The sequence below is a fragment of the Vigna unguiculata genome, chromosome 1 (genome assembly GCF_004118075.2).
Source record: "Vigna unguiculata cultivar IT97K-499-35 chromosome 1, ASM411807v1, whole genome shotgun sequence".
NCBI lineage: Eukaryota > Viridiplantae > Streptophyta > Magnoliopsida > Fabales > Fabaceae > Vigna > Vigna unguiculata.
This window is the reverse complement of record NC_040279.1, coordinates 19,257,834-19,271,986: the sequence shown is the minus strand read 5'-3', so window position 1 is coordinate 19,271,986 and position 14,153 is coordinate 19,257,834. Positions and strand designations below refer to the sequence as shown.

Sequence of the window (14,153 nt, the reverse complement as noted above, 5' to 3'; positions counted from 1 at the left end):
CAATGTTCGATAATTGTCTTGTTTTGCACTTATGTAGTGTAACATAACATATTCCTCCTTTAGGTTGTCCTAGGACATGGCCGAATTTCCCATCCACCATGGTTGCTTATGTTGTTTGAATATATATGATTATAGTTAATACCAATTGCTTTATATAATTGGTACCTTGATCATGATTTGTATATGTAAATTGCAACTAGACTAAAAGAATACTATAAAATTGGTGCAAAAATTGAAATCAAGTAAACTAGAAGTGTGCTAGAATGATGAAATTATTCGCGCACCCTCTATCTTTGCCTTCCACATGTATGGGCTTAGGTAGTAATAGGTTTATTACTTAAGACACATGTTTGATAATTATCCTTTGTTGCACTAGCATAATGTAACATAACATTTTCCTCCTTGGGCTTACCCTAGGACATGGCGGAAGTTCCCATCCACCTTGGTTGGATGTATGAACATTGTTATCTTGGAAGAGGTTTGAAGGAAACTTTTCTCAAAGGAGTTGAAGACTTTGTTCGAACAGCTCGACAATATAAATATTATGCTCTTGATGGTGCGAATACACTAAAATTTTGAAAGACGAGGTGGTTAAAGTTCATCTATACCAAAAAGGATACATGCCAAATTACAAGATTTGGACATTTCATGGTGAATAAATGCCCTCTGTTGATTGGACTGCACAAGAAAATCGCCTTCATAGTTCAAGCACTATTGCACACACCTCTAAGATGGATCAATTTATGTATATCCAAGAAATGGTGAATGCTGCTCTTAATCGACATGGTTCATTTGATTAATAAGAAAATAGTCGTTTAGAAGAGTCTCCAAATGAAGCCACTTAGAGTATTTAAAATTTATTGGCAGAGGCAAATCAACCTGTATTTGGAGGGGTAATAGAGTCGAAACTATCAGTATGCATTAGACTTTTAGCTTGCAAATCTAATTGGAACATTAGACAGTATGGCAAAAATCTATTTAGATCTAACACCACTAAATAATTCTTTTCCAAAGAATTATTATGAAGCCAAGAGATTAGTTTCAAAGTTAGGTTTGAAGTCTAAGAAGATTGATTTTTGTGTTAAAGGGTGTATGCTTTTTTATGACAATGGCAAAAATGATCCATCATTGCTTGAATGCAAATTTTATGGACAAGCTCGGTATCACACAATCCATGTAAAATTCAACAAGTTTTGGCATTGAGATCCCATTCATCCCAAGTGGACTCAAGCATACCATTACAATCTAATTTGTATTCTTAAATCGACAGGATACCATTACAAAAGTGGACTCAAGCGTACGACGAGGGCAGTAGATTCGACACATGACAACAAACCGGGTTGAATGTATGAACTCTATTCTAAAATGACCTCCTTCATTATGAATTTGTTCTCTAATTAGGGCAACAATGGAAATGACTGCAACAGGGTTTGTTGAGTGACACAATAAGGAAGAATCAATGTTATGAGCAAGACACCAATATCCTAAAGACATAAATGCTATTATTAGAAAAATTCAACAAAAATCGGGAATGTGTAAAGTGCGTAGATAATAAAGACAAAATTTTGAATTTGAGGATCAAGAGATGTCTCCACATGATCATCACCAACCAATTTCTTTCATGGTTAAATTAAATGATTGGTTGTAGGATTGTAGTCATTTCCAAGATCTTCGACTTCCTTGTCATCACTTAATAATTGTATGCTTTTTCTCCCATATAGATTTGACCATATACATTCATCTAGTTTATAGCCTCTACACCATCAACAAAGTATATGAACTTCAGTTTCATTTGGTTAAGAATACAGATTATTGGTCCATATACTCCAAACCTAATTTCATTCCAAACATAAACATGCATTGTAGGGCACTAGAAGACCTCCAATTACTCGTATCCACAATGAATTATTTTAAATTATGAATTTTCTTTTATTATTTGGTGTTACAACATCTCCTCACTTCTTCCCATTCTCCTTTCATGTCTTTCCATCTTTTATTCATCTTCTTTCCTAAATCAATTCGATTTTTATGTTTATGTTTCCATTTTTTTATTTTATTGCTTAAATGAACTCTCTCCTACTCTAGAGCTTCTTGAAGTGCACATTCACATCTAAATAGCTTGTTATCTTAATGTCCAATGAGAATTTTTACTTAGTTTTCTTAATGAACATCACACCATATTTGAAAAACTATAACAAGAATCTACATCAGGTGAAGAACCCGTATAAAATATCTTATGCAAACTTTCACTTTTCTTACTTTTTTTTATTTAACTGATGTTATTATAAAGAAAAACATTTTATTGTAACTAATCTTAAAAAGAAAATTTTGAAAGCATAAATTTTTATTAAGAAATCAACTCATCTCTTAATTTGTGTTCAAGTGTAAATATTCCTCCTTGTAACGATTCAAGATATAAATTTTCAATGGAATACAAGTAATAAGTTAAATTCATAAAGTCTAAGATAAATTAACTTATTATATAAAATAAATAATTAATTAATTTTAAGTTTTTCATTTTTTATAAGGATTATTGAGAAAATTATTTAAGAAGCCATTGTTTGAAATGCTTCCGATATTGAAAATACAAAAGAATCATGAAATTTCTAATTCAACCTAAACAAAATTCATATTCAAATAGTCCAATAGTTCAAATATAAGTACTTAAATTATTTTCGCAGAAATAGTACAAATGTTGGGCATAAAAGACTTTATGTTTATTGAGGGCTTATTCTTCTCATAAAATAAATAATAAAATAAAACATTGTTAATCCATTCAATGAGTATGGAGAATAGATTTAATTGTTTCCTAGAGCCTGAGAGGGGCAATTGCCAACTTTACAAAAGCAAGAATTACAAATTTAAGATTTGAAGGAACGATGAAACAAAGTTAATTTATATCCTTATTTTCCACTATACCAAATTTCAATTTTGCAATCAATACCGTAGAATACACACCTAAACTCTTAGAAAAAAACATTAACAAGTAACTTTTAAATATAATGTTGAAAGCCAAAATTTAAAGAATAAAAATATATTTTTCCTTTTAATTATTTAGACAGGCATGGATAGAATAAGATTCCATTCTTAGGGTGGGAACATGTACATGGCATAACATTACAGGTAACTTGTAGGACAAAATTAATTTAACAATATCTTCAAAAGATGTTCCCCATGATAACATTCTAACCCTGCCTATATATACATGCAAAGAGTTCATTTGCTTCTCACTTTTTCTCCCTTTCTTTTATCTGTGTACTCTCTCTCTTTCCAATATCATGAATCTTCCAAATTCCCCAATGAATCTTCCAATGGTTTAAGTCATATTTATTACATGAAACTGGAGTTGGAGACTGGGCCTATCTTATCGGGCCACAAACTATTTCATATGGTCCCAGTAATCACTAAAAGAGACGAATAAAATAGGTATAGATTACTGTGTAAATTGTGGTAGGTATATTTGAATTTCATGTTTAGTCCCTTAATCTTTCAAAAATTTTGCTTTTGCATCAGATTTATAAATAATTATATTGTTCTTAATTTTAATCCCTAAATAAATAATAAATATTTTACATGTCATGTCATATCTGACCAAGCTTAATGGAGATATACCTTTCATTTCTCCTTTTATGAGCATGCATGCCTTCTTTTCAACATTCATGTAACCTTTGGCTTCGCACACATAAACTAAGGAACCTCCCAGAGTGTCGTCTCATGCAACAACTCAATCTTTTCACACGCGTTTCTTTCCGCTTTTAAAAAATGAACATAGTTTAATCAACAAATTACACCCACTTTAAAATCAAACAGTAAAGCAATAAGAGAAAAAGACAGTGAGATGAAACATTATCGGAAGCTTGAGGAAAACTAAAATAAAAAAAAAAAAGGTAGTTCTTTTGGCTGGCACATAAAGCAAGTCCCACTGGCCACAACAAATAACATACCTTTCTTCTCTCCTTAGGCCTTGTCTTTTTTTCCCTCCAAGTTTGGCATCCCCTTCTCCTTAACCACCAAGGAAGTCTTCTACTTATTGAGAAAGCCCCCACTTTACCACATGCTCCATATTTGGCTTGTTTTCTGAATCAAGGAAGAACACAGAAGCAGAAGCAGAAGCAGAATCTAGCAGAAACTGAGAAGTGAAGAGTGAAGAGTGAAGGGAAAATGGGAGCTGATTGGGGACCAGTTATTGTGGCAGTGGCTTTGTTCATACTCTTATCTCCTGGTTTGTTGTTCCAATTTCCAGCAAGGTATAGAGTGGTTGAGTTTGGGAACATGAGCACTAGTGGGATTGCAATTTTGGTTCATGCCATCATATTTTTCTGCATACTTACCATCTTGATTGTAGCAATAGGCATTCACATACACATCAATTGATCAATCCAACTTCACCACAAATCATCATCACTATGTTTACAATTTCCTTCTTTTTTTTCTTTTGCTCCTTTCATGTACTAATTTCCCTTTAAGTTTTTCTTCTTGGGTACTGTGTACCAAAAATTTGTTCAAAATGGATATGGAGATATAAAACTATAGAAATTATGTCTTTTGTTACTGTTTAATTTCAGTAGTATGCTTCTTATGTGTGATTTTTGGTGGCATTCACCTGTATTCAATTCGTCTTATGCTCTTAATTCCAAAAGGTGTTCTTTGCATCAGGATGCAATTCAATAGAATCTATCAATTATGAATATCAATGGGTTGGTAGGGCATGGATAATAGTTCTCTCTATACCCATTTGCTGGATAAATATTTGCTTCATATTTGTTCTCATAACTGTGTGGGTATCCGTACCCGCATATTTTTTTAATATCCACGGATATTCACGGGTACCCACAGGTATTTATAAAAAATGGTTTAAAATATTTAATAACATATTTTAACTATTAATTCAACTAAATTAGAATATATAATATTCATAAATTTCAAATAAAGTTCAAATAACTCATTTAAATAGCGTTGGGTGATAGTTTACAAATAAATGAAGATTTTTAAAAACCAATTGATAAAAAATAACTCATTCAAAATTAATATGTTAATATTTTAATTATATTTTATTTTTTTTAATTTAAATTATAGTATAGCGGGTACGGGTATCCACGGGTGAGGGTTCGGGTATGCACAGGTGCGGGTACTGGTATCCACGAGTACGGATATTATGATACTCGTACCCACCCTGTTAATATGCTGGTATAAGAAATACTCGAACTCGTTACTCGTGAATATCCATTTACAATACTAATTTCCTACTCATTACGAGATTTACCCGCAGATATGGATTTTCTTAACATCCCTCCTTCCAACCCAATATCTTTAGTAAATATAAAAAAATGAAAAATTTGTTTAGTTACACTTGTCCTTCTAATTTACTAAATGTTCTCATAGTTTTAATTATTTACTTTTAATCAATATACTTAGAAATTAATAACTTTGATTTTCAAACTACGCATTTAAAAATGAATAATTTGATTGAAAATTATCATCCAAATTTATAGTTGGGGACATAAACAACCAAACAAAGCTCTTGCTTCCGGCGATTAATATCTTAAACAATTTGGTTCTAAGTTTAACATGGTTAATAATAGTTGTTGAGCTTTGCTCCTGAAATCGTTCGACTTTAGTTTAAATGTAATAAGTACCCAACAACGTTTTGCTTGATCTTTTTGACAAAGTATGGTACCTTGTATCCATGTAAAAAAGGGAAATTATCATAAGTTGAAAACATTTAAAATTCTATAGTTTAAAAATTTATTTTAAATTATGTAATTTAAAGGTAAAAATTGTATTTGAGATTTTCAATGTATTACATATTACACAACTCAACAATATGTTATAGATTAATGTGAAAATTTAAGAATATATTTTTAATTAAGATTATATAATTTAAAATATATTTTCAAATTACTTAATAAAAATTCAAAAATATAATCTAAATTATATTTTTTATTTACGTAATTTAAAATTTCGGAAATATATTAGTGATTCAATATTTTAAAATATATTTTTGAATTATTCAATTTAAAATATATATTTTTATTTAAAAAATGATGTAATGTAAAAATATTTCAATTCTACCAGTTAAAAATCTAAAATATTAGTATCTAATCTAATATACAAATGATAACATAACAATCGAAAAGTTTTGAATATTTTATTATTTTGCCAATTATCACGTACGTTGAAGCTTGAGTTTAGGGAAAAAAAAATCATACTTCAATTATCCATATAATATACACGAATGGTTAGCATTTAAATTGTGAGACATGTATTTCGAATGTCGGTATATTTATTAAAAGATAAAAGTAATCATGTTTTATATTTTGAAATTCAAAGTATACCGACAAATATATTGTTCTTAAAAAACGGTTTTAATATCTCAACCAAGACTAGATGTTCTGGTGTAAATATCCAAGATTAGATATGTACAATATAGTCTATCGTCGGACCATTAGTCAGACAGATCAATTGTTAGAAATATTTTAATATAATTTAAAAAATAAAATAATTAAAATAGAAATTCTACTGTTACTTATGTTTTTATATATCTTTAATTTATGGGTTAATGCTCTAACGGCTATATGGCTATATTCTTATTACACTTTACTTCTTTGTCTCCTTTTTCTACCTATAAATACCATATAAGTGCATGGGAAAAGACACAATAACAGAGACAACAAACTCTAAAGTTTTTCTCTGAAATGTTCTTCTTTTCTTCTCTATATTATCTTTAAGATAATGGTGTTCATAAGGTTTGGAGATCCTTCGCTGCACTCGATCGATCTGACGAGTTGTATCTTTGGAGAGAAACGCATATGATAAGAAACACATATGATTGTGTATTGTGTATTTGTTTAGCCCTGTGCAGTAGGGATGTTTTCTCTCTAAGGATAGCGCTATGCGTACCTCAACCTAAGATATTTCTACTCCTTACCTTTTATCTTTTATTTATTATTGTTATTATAATAGTTGATATCAGATTAATATTCATTTATTTATATACATGTTAGTATTATTATTGCTCTAATTATTATTATTATGTTATTTCATATTTTTATGATTATTAGTATTATTTGAGTAATCATTTTCTAACATTCTTAGAGAGAAAAAAATTTTATCTTGTTATTTCTATTTTTGAGTACTCATCTGCATTCATTTCTAAGATTAAAAAAATATAAAGCTGAAGATAAAAACACATTTTTGTGAACTAATGTGTTTCTTATGGTTATAATTAAATCAGTTTCAACTAAGCCTAAAAATTGATGTGTATAATTTTTCTATTTCTATTGGTAACAATAAATGAAATTATGGATAAATAAATTTTTGGCTCATTGAATAATTTTTTGTGATGACTAAAGCTAATATTTTTGCTGTTATATTAATTTATGCTTTAATATTGTCTATTCTTACCATTGATAAAGATGTTATATATCATGTTATATATTGAGAAATTTTGGTTAGAGACCATTCAAATTATAAAATTTTGAGGTACAAAATTAATTAAATAGAGAAATGAAAATACATGTATATATAAATGAGTGTTTTGTGTGAAACTCATGGTATTATTTGTTATGTAACATCTTCATATAGTGTATGGTGTTAATATAATGGTACAGCGAAAGAAAGAAAAAAAATGTTTTGATATGGTAAATGTTATTCTACAAGTTCTAGCTTGCCTAACATTATATTAGTGAAATTTTATATCTTGCTTACCATATTTTGAACACAAAAACTTATTATGAGTTATGAAAGAAAAAAGAACCACATTTAAAATATTTCAAAGTGTGGGGGTGTCTTGCCATGGTTAACATACTTGTTAATAAAAAAAAAATCTTGGTTATATATTATAAAGTGAATGAATATATACCTTCCTATTTTGCCATCTAGTGTAATATTATTTGTGTTTCTTATATTATGGCAATATGTCCAATTTCTTGAGATTATTGAATGATATTTTTAATGTAAATTGGATATTGATTTTGGTGACGCAAATCACCTATTGGTTATGGCTATGTTTTAACCTTGGATGGAGGTGCACTATCATGGAAATATGTTAAAAAGTTGTTGTTCTATCATGATCTACTATGCAAGCATAAATTATTCCTTTGTTCAAAGCATCCTGACAATTAAATTGTTATATTTAAAGTTTTTAGTAAAAAATGTCAATGAAATTGACATATGAGAATGAGAGACAAATATATTAGAAATTTAATTACTTATGATATTATCTCTCTTGACTTTGTCAGGTCGGAAAGAAATATTGCAGATCTGCTTATCAAAGGGTTGATGCATGAACAACAAGAATTTAAGTCGTCAAGGAGAATGAGACTATAGCCCATAAATTAGTTGCAACAATGGACACCCATCTCCACATGAATGGCGATCCCATGGAATGAAGTTCAATGGGTAACAACGAAGTTGTTGTTGACTAAAGTACACCAAATAGTTTGATTAAATTTTATGTCTCATTCCTATGGCGATGTGTACTATAAATTGTGTATGTTCATTATTATGCGTATTTTATAAAATACCTCTTAATAAACCTAATGGTTGAGGTATGTGCATTATTATGCTTATTTTATAAAATACCTCTTAATAAACCCAATGACAATTATTGTAGGGGTGTGAGTCACAAACCACCCTTGAGGGTTTGTTAAAAACATATCTGTCTAATTATCTTAACCACAAAGGGATCTGAATTGATTAATAGGCTTTTATCTGATCTAAGATGAATCTTGAATGAATCTTTAGGTTTTAAAGCTCAATTAATCAATTTCACAGTTTTGGGTTAATGGACTGTTTAATTCAATCAAGAAAGATTTTGAGAGAGAAGAAAGAAGCAATACACACAATTTATACTGGTTCGATTCAAGGCGAATCTACATCCAGTCTTCTCCTAAGTAACACACTTATGAGGATTCCACTAAACAGATAGGATCCAAGAATTACAAGCACACCTATATAATTCTAAACCCTCATAACCCAAGAACTTGATTCACCAATCAAGAACTCCCCTAGGAGCAATTCATCCACACAATTGCACCTAGGCCTACACTTCACACCCTGAAGCAACAGTAATCAGAAATACAGTAAATAAAAAACAAGAAACGAATACACCTATGTGGTGCAGATTTGACAAGATGCTCCTTGATTCAAGAAAGACACATCATGGTAGAATTAACTATCAATTCTTCTTGGATCTGCACTTGAGTGATCTTCCAGAATATTCAGAAACTTTGTGACTCTCAGGTGGCTCTATTTCAGATGGAAAACTGCACGATCTCTCCAATTTCTCCAGGACGAAAACAGATTCTAAAAATAGCTTTTATATAGAGTTTTCTGCTGTCACTAATTGATTAGCAATTTTCCTAATCGATTATCATGAGTATATTTTCACTTCCTTTGTGCCATACTCACAGCTAATCCATTAGTTAAAAAACTAATCATATGCAAGGTTACACAACAGGCCTGAGATACATTTGATAAAGAGAAGCTATTTGCCTAATGCATATCCTAACTGGACCAAGCTATGTTTTATCCTAGACCAGTAGACATCATCAAAATTATTCTTCATTCATGGGTGAAGTAGCTCCCCCTTCCAACAATCTCCCCCTTTTTGATGATGTCCAAAACATGGACTATGATAAGCCTGCCTGCAGCACATTAAGCAAACAACAACAGTAGTACACAGTACAGGCACACAAGGCAAACAACAGCATAAGCATATAACAGATATCACTTTCATTTTATGCTCCCCCTATCAGTATAGCCTATCAATACAATAGCAAAATTCCATATCTGAATTCTCCCCCTTTTTGGACAGTAACAAAAAGACATATTCAATACAGTACAACAGAGAAAAAAACAGCGCAACAATGTAAGAGATGCAGCAGGAGATAATGCATAACAACTAAGATAATAACTGTGCATAACAACCAGGGTAATCAGAGTATATAACACATTACAATCCCAACCAAAATAATCCTAGGCTAGGGAAGCTATGCTAGGATAACCGCAAAAAGGAAACACACACACCGCTAGGACTACTGGGATCCTAAGGTCAAGGGCTACAGACTGAGGCTATGAAGGTTGGTACTGAAAAAGTGGGTGTGTGTGGGTAGAGGGCTAAGCTATTCTTCGTCAGTGGCATCCTCAAATTGCTCACTCTCATTACCTTCTGCAGTGTCCACAACGGCTTCAGGAGTATGTGAAGCACGACCAGTGTTGAGTTGAGCCAGTTGTTGTTGAACAGAGGTTAGTTGATGCTCAATGTGTAACACCCCAGATGGATATTACTAGATAAAACTGATTTTTCACAAAATATTCTTTAAGAAAATCAGACATTTCGATAAATTCCCAAGCGCGGGAAATTTCAAACTTGTCTCGCTATAATCCATTCGTACTGTCTCATCTTTATTACAAGTTCATAATGGATAAAACATCATAATGTCTATTAAAAAAGGTAGGAAAGCATAGCATAAAGAAAATCCCCCATCGGTAGCCCCGCTCTGTTGCTAAGCATCAGCATGATCACCTGAATTCACGTCTGCTCCTACGTAACAAGTCACGTGATAATCGCCAAACACAAACACACAAACAAGCAAGGGTGAGCTGAGAAAGAAAAATTATACAAATAATAAGATAATAAGAATTGACCCTCACCCAATCTAACTTAGTCAATTTTAGTTTATTGACCTTTTTATAACATTATACCCCAATCTCATAACCTATATGAGAAAGATCCATTCACAACCTTGGTCCTAGGGATTATCATACTCCCACGAACCTACCCGCTCGTGGTCCAACTCTACGGACCTCCCCGCCCGTAGTCCAACTCTACGAACCTGCCCGCTCGTAGTCCAACATGCGTGAACACCTACTATGAACCTCCCCGCTCATAATAGCCTCAAGTGTGAGCACGGAACATACGAACCTCCCCGCTCGTATCCCCACACAAGAGTACAAAAGATACAGACCTCCCCGCCCGCATCAATCACGCATCTCAATCTCCGTTACGAACCTCCCCACTCGTAACTAATCCAGCATATCCCTGACCAAGCCATCAAACACATCCATGCACATCCATCTGCAATGGACCCATGCCCCAACACTATCGCTTGGCGTTGCCTAAGCGAAATGGTACTCCAGACCCTTGACAATAATCCTAACTCGCCAAACGCCACGCGCTAGTGGCCCCTATATTTGTGGCTTATCACCTAGCGGAAGCATATCCGCTGCCAGGCGCCACACTAGTAAAATGAATCTATTGGTTCAGGCACTGTAGAATTGATCCTAACACAATAATCATCACAAGCACACAACAAAACCAATATTTAGCATTCTACCTCATCCTGCATCCATACATAAATTCACAACAACTTGACTTAAACAAGATATTAATACACAAAACCACAATTATAACATCCATGTTTTAACGTTAAATAATTAACATAATATAATTATATGTTAGCAATAAAATAATATTATTTAATTAAATTATACATTATCCTAATGTAAAAGAAAATTAACGTGTATAACGTCTGAATTGTAAAATAAATACCTGTTATTCAAACTTCCAACAAGTTATATAATATGATATAATTTTTATCACAATAATATAAAATCAAACCTTTTACCTTTTATATACATATAATATCAAAACCACCCAAAATTTTGTTTTCTTATTAAAGAATTAATAATATTTATATATTATACCACTCTCCTATGCAAAGGTCCATACATCTGCATCCTGTTAATATTTTTATAGGACTAAAAGGCTTAACTTTCATACCTATATGTAAAGAAACTACCAAAAACATATCTCATACAAATTTACATACCATATACCTTCAACCATTAATAGCTTTATATTAAAGAAAGGACAACCTGCACTTTAACCACAAAAATACATGATATATAGATTACTCCCTGTAAAACAAGCAGTTGCACAATCGCTTCACTAAAACATTATATTCTCATAAAAATAACACATACATTTTTTTTCCACCGTATTAACTTTAACTAAAAATAACAATACTATTTACCCAATATACTATTATTATTCTGAAAAGTTATAACATAAAAACAAAACCTCAATTGCCATCCGTAACACACATACATATATATATATATATATATATATATATATATATATATATATATATATATATATATATATTTGATACAAATATTCTCACTCTAAATTATCAAAACCCAAAGTTGTCATGTACTTTAAAAGTATTTGTATTATGCCACTGAATAGAAAACACTGTATCATTCATATGTTATTCAATGTATACCATATATTATATAATATAATATTTTACAAACTTTCCACTTTTACGCTATAGTATACATTATAATCTGCATGCTTTTGAAAGGATATCCAACCATATATAATAATATAAGATAAACCAATAATCTAATATAACCAATCCCAAGATTTTCTACACACACCACTTCCGTATGGTATCTATTGCAGTGCCATTGCCGTGAAGCGATTAAACAAAGATACTTTATCTTTGCATTTGACAATCAACGAAAAATCGTACAATCGGAAATAGCATATTACCCATATACAGTACACGAAATCATAAACCACTAATTTCTTAACCTTATCAAAGCATAAAAATAACAAAACACCAATCTCACAATTACAATCTGCTACTAATATACATTAATAATAAAAGAAATTCATACGAAAGAAACACAATAAGCTCCCCTTACCCGGTTTCTTAGCTTCAAACAATTTCCAATGAATTCTTCCTTGTTCCCAAAGCTCCCCTCCTTGCCTCCACTCCAATTCCCTTCTCTGGATTGCAATTCTCAGCCCTCACTTGACACACACACTATGACTCTTTGTTTTCCCCACTCACTCTTCTCTCTCTCCCCCCAACTTCAGCCCAAAATAAATAATACACATAATAAAACGAAATTTATTTAAATTCAAGGTTTTATGACCATTATTTTGGATTACTGCACCCCAACTGCTACCTCTCTGGTTTCTCAGGGAATTTCTACAGTCTCTAGATTTTTCCATCACTTAGCAAAAATATAAAAATATAAATAGCCTACTTACTCTAGTCAAGATTCGAACCCACAACCTCCCAATCCATCAAACACATGCACACCAACAAACCATCCCATTATTCTTGTTAATTCACACATTCATATAAGGTTAAACCATGTTTCCGCATTCATAATATTTTGGTAATATAAAACACAATTAAAATCACACTAATGGCACACACTAGACTTGAACCCAAGTCCTCCCAACATAACCAAGTACTCTACACCCTTTAAGTTATCATTGTTTCTTGTCTAAGGTTTATCAAAGAACTCCCTTAAGGTATTCTCAACCCCCCATTTCTTTATTCCATTACTTATTAATTTTCATAAATTTCCTGGATCTCACACAATGGACTCCAGTTTTGTCGTCCAGGTTTGATGCTGATCAAAAAGAGTCGTGACCATGCGCAACATTTCCTGCTCGTAATGAGTTCTGGTGGCAGAAGAGGAGGCGTCAGCAGCATCCACAGGGTCATTATCTGGTTCATCCTTGAAGCACCAGGTGTTGCCCCTAAAGGACATTCCCATGTGATGAAGGGCATTTGCCCCAATCAGGCTTGTGTGATTTGGAATGTTGGAGGCCTCACCAGAGAAGTCCACTTTGTAGTGCTCGAGAACTTTGCACACGAATACGACATAAGGCAGAGGATAGTTGGGTAGCTTGATAGCTTTCTGCATAGTATCAGAGACAACCTTAGACCATTCTACAAGAATGTTTGACTTGAAAGCATGGATAAGGAAGACGTCCTCTGTTGTGAGTTGAGCATGGTTGCCATTGCGGGGAACTAGAATCCAGGCAGTTAAGAATGCGAGCACCCGCTCATCTTTCTTCATCCCACCAGTGCGGAAGATACTGTAGTCGCGTTTGGCTTTGGGATCCCTCAAGCAACCCTGGTAGATATCTAGGCGATTTGCCCCAGGAAACCCTCGATGGGCTGGAATGCCAGAGATGCGGAAGCCAGCAATGGAGGTCCAAACATCTGTGGTGAGGACAATGTTTACCCCTTTGACGCGCGAGGTGAGAAGATCATCTTCACACGCGAGGTTTGCGTAGAAAACCCTAACCAAATCGGGGTAAATGTCACCTATGA

General features: G+C 32.5%; 1 protein-coding gene across 1 annotated transcript; it reads left to right on the top strand.

Moving 5' to 3' along the window:
* Positions 1–3,913: 3,913 nt before the first annotated feature.
* LOC114182528 lies at positions 3,914–4,559 on the top strand. The gene has a single exon (XM_028069418.1). The coding sequence runs from the start codon at positions 4,162–4,164 to the stop codon at positions 4,372–4,374; it is 213 nt and encodes a 70-aa protein (XP_027925219.1). The 5' UTR covers positions 3,914–4,161; the 3' UTR covers positions 4,375–4,559.
* The last annotated feature ends 9,594 nt before the right edge of the window (positions 4,560–14,153 follow it).